The 7065-nt window shown below is 33.5% G+C and overlaps 1 protein-coding gene across 1 annotated transcript; it reads right to left on the bottom strand.

The window, feature by feature from the left end:
• Window positions 1–532: 532 nt before the first annotated feature.
• LOC110994723 (glyoxylate reductase/hydroxypyruvate reductase) lies at window positions 533–6572 on the bottom strand. The gene is made up of 7 exons (XM_045632930.1): window positions 6331–6572; window positions 5824–5960; window positions 5094–5283; window positions 4309–4472; window positions 3619–3783; window positions 1178–1303; window positions 533–684 (listed from the first exon to the last, which is right to left on the bottom strand). The coding sequence occupies exons 1-7, from the start codon at window positions 6399–6401 to the stop codon at window positions 566–568; spliced, it is 972 nt and encodes a 323-aa protein (XP_045488886.1). The 5' UTR covers window positions 6402–6572; the 3' UTR covers window positions 533–565.
• Between the last annotated feature and the right edge of the window lie 493 nt (window positions 6573–7065).

The following is a 7065-nucleotide window of genomic DNA, read 5'->3' as shown; positions in this document are numbered from 1 at the left end:
ATTGAGGTCATAATCCAAATTACATTTTATATTGTATTTGTTCGTTTGAAGAATATAGAAAAAAATCTTGTGTCTGTTATATTATTATTATTTTTTGATGTGAATCTTCTTTAGGCGCATGAGGGTAATATTTTTACTGATGAACGAAGTCATCAACGATGTCACGAAGATCTGCAGTGTTTTTGTCAAAGAAAAGGGAGAGAGCGAGAAAGGGAGATCGAGAAAAAATACACTTTCTTATATAAAAGTTATAATTAAATATGTAAATATTGGAACTTTAGATGGCAATTCCGTCGCATAACGTAGTAGACGTTAGTTAGGCAGTAAACACAGATTTTTTTTTATTTATATCTTCATTAGCACGTATACACTTTGTAAACAGTGTGAATATAGAAATACAAATACATGGAGTGACCATATACTGGTACATGATCATCTTTTGGGGCTTTTTCGTGAGTAATAATTAATTTACAAAGGAGTTTCACTTCTGACGTGAACTTTCAAATCCTGACAGTTAATTAAATGAAACACATTAAACTACAAATTATTTAATCGAACACAGGAATTAGTATACAGGATATATCATTTTCTCTCCATTCATAGCCAAAAGTATATTTTGTGCTGAAGTGGTGGCCATAGCATCTCGAGTTTTATGCGTGGCACTACCCAAATGTGGTATTATAACTGAAAATACAAAAAATAATGTAGAAAAGAAAATTCAAACAAAAGTAGGTATTGTTTTTTATGAACATAGCTTTTACACATTTAAAGAAAATATTTCTTTACCGGATTGAAGCTATGTATTATTGTAAACTTATAATTATTTAACATAATTTTAAATTTATCAGACGCTTCGCGTGCTTTACAGCATGCGTCACGGTGACCGAAGACAAAAGGTGTTGAATGTCAAAAAAGTATCACAGCTGTAGAAAAAATTGTATTATCTGTATTTATTTCGCCAGAGATTCAAAACAATCCGCGAAAATGGAGGACCCTGAGCAATTTCTGCAGACACCAGAATTCAGAATTCATCTTTTAGTCGATACCAACTCCGGGGAAATAAATACAGATACAGGCGGTATCACTTAACATCAGGTGAGCCTCCTGCCCTTTTGCCCCCTGTTTTATAAAAAAAAAATAGGTATTTTGTAGAAAATAAAGTATTAACAATACTCACAACAATTCGGGAGTGATACAAGAGGATGGCTGTGCGGCAAAGGTTCCGGATTAACCACATCCAAGCCGGCAGCAAAGATACGTTCCTCTTTCAGAGCATCATATAATGCTTCTTGGTTTATTAGTTCTGTAAAAAAAACAAGTTACGAGCCTCAAAACACTTTTTGAGCACTTCCCTTTTCAATATCGCCGGGGCATATCTCGCAAGACGCGTAACACACCATTCGTGAACTGAGTAGCTTATTGTAATTATTATATCTATTGTATTTTTTATATAATTATTGTATCTTTTTAGTGAAAATTTGAGAGATGGGAAAAGTCCCTGGACACAATGGTAGGAGTATTATTATAATTGAAAAAAAAAATTGCGCAATCATTTTTTCCGACTAAGTACTTTGAGATTTCTTTTACGCAAAATATGCTACGTTTCCAAACCTTACATATACAGGAAATGCCGTAGTTTATGAAGTCAGGACTGAAAATCTTTGAAAAATAAAATATATATGCTAAAACACAGTAGGTACCATTGATGATATGTCCAAGAAATATCTATACAAGCCTTTATTTGTATTTAAATATAAATAAAAATCGTGTTACTGGCAGCTGCCAATGTCATTATGTTTTTTATCCCGATGTTAAGTGATACCGCCCATGGACACATTTAACCTGAAGGCTTACAATTGCCTTGCCTCCAGGTAATGTCCTTTCAAGAAGCGGTACGAGATTTTCTTGCCTTTGCTCTAAGTCAAATTGGTTGGGAGGTACTTCAGTGGGCAACTGGTTCCACATAGTGGTGGTGCGCGTAAAATATCCTTAAGAAACGCTTGGTTGTGGAACGACGGACTTTGAGGAGATACGGATGGTATTTCGTATTCTGCCTTTACGTCCGATAAAGAAACTCAGCTGTAGGTAGTAAATACAGTAGAAGATGCAGAGAGACCCCATATCTCTAGGTATCGCCATGGGATCATTCCGTTCGGAAATTGACCGGTCGTCGACGATTCAATGTTACGTTACAAATGAATAGAATGTTTGTGACCGGATTACATTATTGTTTTAAAAATTTGTTACATATTGCACAGACGTCTCTTATCAGTTTTTGCTATCTCTTATCAAACCCTATTTCGTAACTCATAACTTCTTATCATTAGATTGGTATACCCGTTATTACTGAAGAGATAGATGTTTATAACTATACATTTCGACTATGTTAAAAACACACAGAAATAGAATATATTTTACATGAGTTAACTAGCAGACATTGCAAAAAGTTCGAGAATCTAGATTCTAGAATCTAGAGATTCGGAAACGAGACTTGCCCCAAACGGATTTTCATTGAAACTAATTACTAAACATTTTACAGCAAAATGTGTAATAAGTTTTTTTAATCAGGTGGAAAACGAGCCTGCCGGAATCCCAAAAAGGGTAGCCCATGGCCAATCATTTTAGTGAGAGGAGTGAGAGATGAGCATGCCGTTTTTTAAACAGTGGTATCTTCCATCGAAGACCCCCACCGGGTCCAACAGTTTGCAAATCAGAATGTATCATATAAAAATTATTTATATATATAAAAATTATTTATATATATAAAAATTATTTATATATATAAAAATTATTTATATATATAAAAATTATTTATATATATAAAAATGAATCCCTTGGTCACGGCACGCGTGAACGGCTGGACCGATTTCGCTAATACATTTTTTGTTGTGTTGGTTATTGTCAGGAGAAGGTTCTTATGAAAGAAATTAAGAAAATTTCGCGGAAATTAGAAAATTAAAAAATACTTTACCACCATACAATTCAGACCTTATGGCGTTTGAAAATTATGTTAATAACATAAATATTAAATAATACGCAATAAATTTATTTAAAAAAGGATAAATATGTAATAGACTAAACTTATAACTAGATCAGCACACTACATGAAAAAAACTTTTAGAAAGGGAGATAAGATGCTGTATGCTGTAGCTATTATGTAGGTATATAATATCTTCATATATACAGGGTGTCCCAAAAGTCGACGTCAAGTTGAAATTTTCTCATAGGTAATGCCACACCAGTTATCAGAAAAATTAAAAAAAAAATAAGTCATGTATTTTTGTAGTTATGGATATTTTTTTGTTATTCCAGAAAATGCACACCATGTGACAGTTTTTTCATTCCTGTTGTTACAAATGTTTACTTTTTGCCAAAATTTTTTCTCTTACGTCATCCCGAATAGTGTTTTATGTAACCTATGATCCTAAACACTGTGCTGTGTGCGGAGTGATCATTAATCGCTTGAAATATCAGCCAGGACAACGCTGTCGGGTCCGGTTGTATGTAATAAAACTGTATGTTTTATGGAGATCGAAACTGTCACTCAAGGAATGTTTAATAAATAAGAAGATATCGTTTGTTTTGTCCATTATTATTGGATTTAAAAAGTAAACTCACCTCCTCTACCAATATTGATGACGACTGATGTCCTCTTCATCAACTTAAGGGTTTCAGCGTTAATTAGGTGTTTGGTTTCAGATGTCAAAGGACAGGCGAGGATCACAAAGCCACTCTCTTTCAGTAATTGCTCTAAGGGGACACGTTCCACTCCTAGAGATTTGGCTGAAATATAAATTTTATTAAATAATCTTGTAATTTATTTATTTATTTAGATTACGACATCACATATAGTACTAAATCTACGGCATATTAAGCAAAATCTTCCATGTAAAATGTATGACTATTTAAGTAAACATAAGTGAAAAGTAATAATAAAAAATTTGAAAATTCCATTTAAAACATATACAAGATAAAATAACAAGAAGTTTTAGTAACGCAGAAAAAAAAAATCAGCAAAACAGCGAATTAGGTTCGAGAAAGGCACCCAACCTAGATTAACAATATTCGTACAGTTTATTTACAATTAGCGGAATCAAAACGTTTACAATCGGCTAAGAGTCCCGAAATATTTGACATTTAATTGTAAACTCCGTTAAAAATTGGACGTAAAATTAATAAAAAAAGTATATCCAAAAAAGCTTATTTAGTGTTCAGACCACAATAAATACCCTTCAAATAATATTTTAAAATAAAATATAGAATCATAATTATATATAAGCCTTTCCATAATCAATAACACAAGATTACCTTCGGGTTTGTCTGATCGACCACTGTATATGAATCTCGCGACATCGAACCCTTTTAAGCGTCTTACAGCTGCCTGCCCAACCCCGCCCAAACCTACTACACCGACAGTACTTCCCGCTATATCTTGCCCAAGTTTCCACTGGACACCGAATTTCCATTCGCCTCTTTAAAAAAATATAAATGATAATTCTCAAACTCATTACGAAAAATTAAAAAAAACTGAACACCTGACTTGAACAACTGAAAAGATAATTATACATCATTTCAACTAATTATAATGGGTAAAATCCAGGGTAAAAGGCGTGTTGGTCGAAGGAAAAAGTCATGTCTTCGCAACGTTAGGGAATAGACGGTTATTACAAAGGCGGAAGAGTTGCTACATCTGGCGCAGGACGAGACGCGTTTTAATAAACTAACGGCCAACCTCCAGTAATGGAGAGTCACTTGAAGAAGAAGATACATCATTGATATAGCTGAACATACTTGCAATATGCTTTAGATATATAATTTCTGATTGTAAGGGCAGGGGGCCAGTAACAGTAGGTACACAGGATGGCACACTACTATTTGTAGCAAATGAAAGCTATAAGTAATAAATAAATAACTCAAAAGTAATGATATTTCTATTTCCTGCCGTTGTCCCTACCTGCCCACTCCTGGCTAATTGGCCTGACGACGTCATATTTTTCTTTAAAGGTATCGGCGTTTAGTAGACCAAAGACAATTTGTTTCACTTTGGGCATTTCAGCAATTGGACCTATAAATGTAATTAAAAAAACAAATACCTTTCAAGCTCCCGAATGCCATCTTTAAATCCTCTGGCGGCGGCTATCACAAGACCAACGGTGATGTCTGCTACGGCATTGTCTAAACTGTGTAAGGTGTTGCCCAGGGGAATACCCCGCTTAGCCAACTCCTGCACATCAATGTGATCAACGCCAGAAGCCATAGTAGTGACGGCTTTCAGCTGAGGTCCTGGTAATACATATTGGATTTGACGTATAGGTTATACTAAGCACTAAAGCTGGAGTTATAACAGTTATTAATACAGATGCTGACATTTTTTGCTCTATACTCTGTAATCCATAAGAAGTGCAATATCGTAAGATCGCACTGTGTATATGTGAATAGTTCACTTGACTTAACTAATTTCTTGTCAAATATAGGAATTTGCTTTGACTTTGCCCTAGCGTTTTCCCGTTTTAAGGACCAGGAGGGTGAGTCATATTCTTTTTTAAGTTCGCCGATTGCTGCAACAACATGTCGCTTCTGCGCAGGCTTAAAAGACATTCCCGCTTTCGACCCAAGGTCGCCGTGCAAGAGAATGTCCACCGATCATCACAGCAGTCAATGGAATAAGACGTTCCAAACCCTGCAAGACCACCTCGGTCACAGAGTCAGCAGATTATAAATCAGTTTAGCTAGATAATTTAATAAAGATGTTCTGTATATGGCTTTAAATATTTTATAATGCAAAAATCAAAATTAAAATCAAATTATATAATGCATAATTACCAGCTAAGTCTATAAGATCTTTTGTTAGACGATGTTTCGTGTTCCATATTAAAGCATCAATCCCGATTATATTTTTCTTTATTTCTGGTAACATATCGGGTTCATAGTCCAAGTATGGCAACACTGTTACCTGTATCCTGAAAAAATAATAAATTATGACTTAAAACTACATAGAACTATTACTACATAGAATTGAAAATATTTTACAATTTTTTTTTCTATTCAAATGAAAATACCGTAACAACTGAATTTACGACATATTTTTAAAATTATGATTTTTAATTGATCAAATAAATCACCAATAAACACAACTCAATACTCATACGCCTAGTCTGCGTCCTTGATGTTAAGCAAATTAATAATAACCAATTAAACAATAACATTGTTGTGTTGTCAACACATACATCCTTTCAGTGAGATTGAATTTTTCACAAAAGTAGTTGAACACAAAACTGCAAATATAAATATTTTAAGGTGGCAACACAAAACAAAAAAAAGAATACTCACTTATTTCGCATGAGATCCAATCCGACTTTAGGAAATGTTTTGTTAACAATCAAAACTCTTTTAGACATCATTTTTGGCGTTAAGTATAACACGTTCGTCCAAACCTACGAATCAATTATAAATAATTTAGTTTGTCAGATGTTTTGTGATGCTTTTATTATGTAACTCGATGAGTTTTTGTGAAAACTTGGGCAATCGAGTTACCATATATAGCCTTTATGGTTATCATATATTATCTCTAAGTGTAATATGTTAACGTAAAGTCAACATAGCTTCTAACATTTATTTTTAGATCAATGTAATCATTATGAAATTGTAATCATTATGAAATAGGTTGATAACTAATGTAGTGCCATCTAGTGTGAGACGGAAATGTTACAGCAGCATTTCGTAATCGGTCATGGCATTAAAATTGAATACAGAAATTTGTATAAAGAATTAATTAGCATTTCAATAGATGGCGCTGAGAGCATTTTTAATATATTTCATTATTCTTTTTTTTTATTTAATTATTATTATTGTATTTAACTATTATTTTTTTTAATCTTTTTTTAAACAAAATATGCATGTTTTTATCATAAATACTTTAGCTTTTTAGCGATATGTGTATTAAAATAATACTATAAAAATTACAGACCGGGGATCGGACCTACGACCTCAGGTATGATGTACGATCCCCGGCTGTGCACCAATGGACTTTTTTCTATGTGCGCATTTAACATTCGCTCGAACGAT

Source organism: Pieris rapae, chromosome 21 (assembly GCF_905147795.1).
Source record: "Pieris rapae chromosome 21, ilPieRapa1.1, whole genome shotgun sequence".
NCBI classification, from domain to species: domain Eukaryota; kingdom Metazoa; phylum Arthropoda; class Insecta; order Lepidoptera; family Pieridae; genus Pieris; species Pieris rapae.
The sequence above is the reverse complement of the archived record's forward strand: the minus strand, read 5'-3'. Positions and strand labels throughout refer to the sequence as shown.

Bases quoted from the DNA above. Each gene is read 5' to 3' on its own strand.
- LOC110994723 (XM_045632930.1), bottom strand. From the start codon at position 6,401: ATGATGTCTAAAAGAGTTTTGATTGTTAACAAAACATTTCCTAAAGTC. The intron at 5,284-5,823 runs GTAATTATGCAT...ATGTATTACCAG, and splicing joins AGATCTTATAGACTTAGCTG to GACCTCAGCTGAAAGCCGTC. The intron at 3,784-4,308 runs GTAATCTTGTGT...TTTATATTTCAG, and splicing joins TCGATCAGACAAACCCGAAG to CCAAATCTCTAGGAGTGGAA.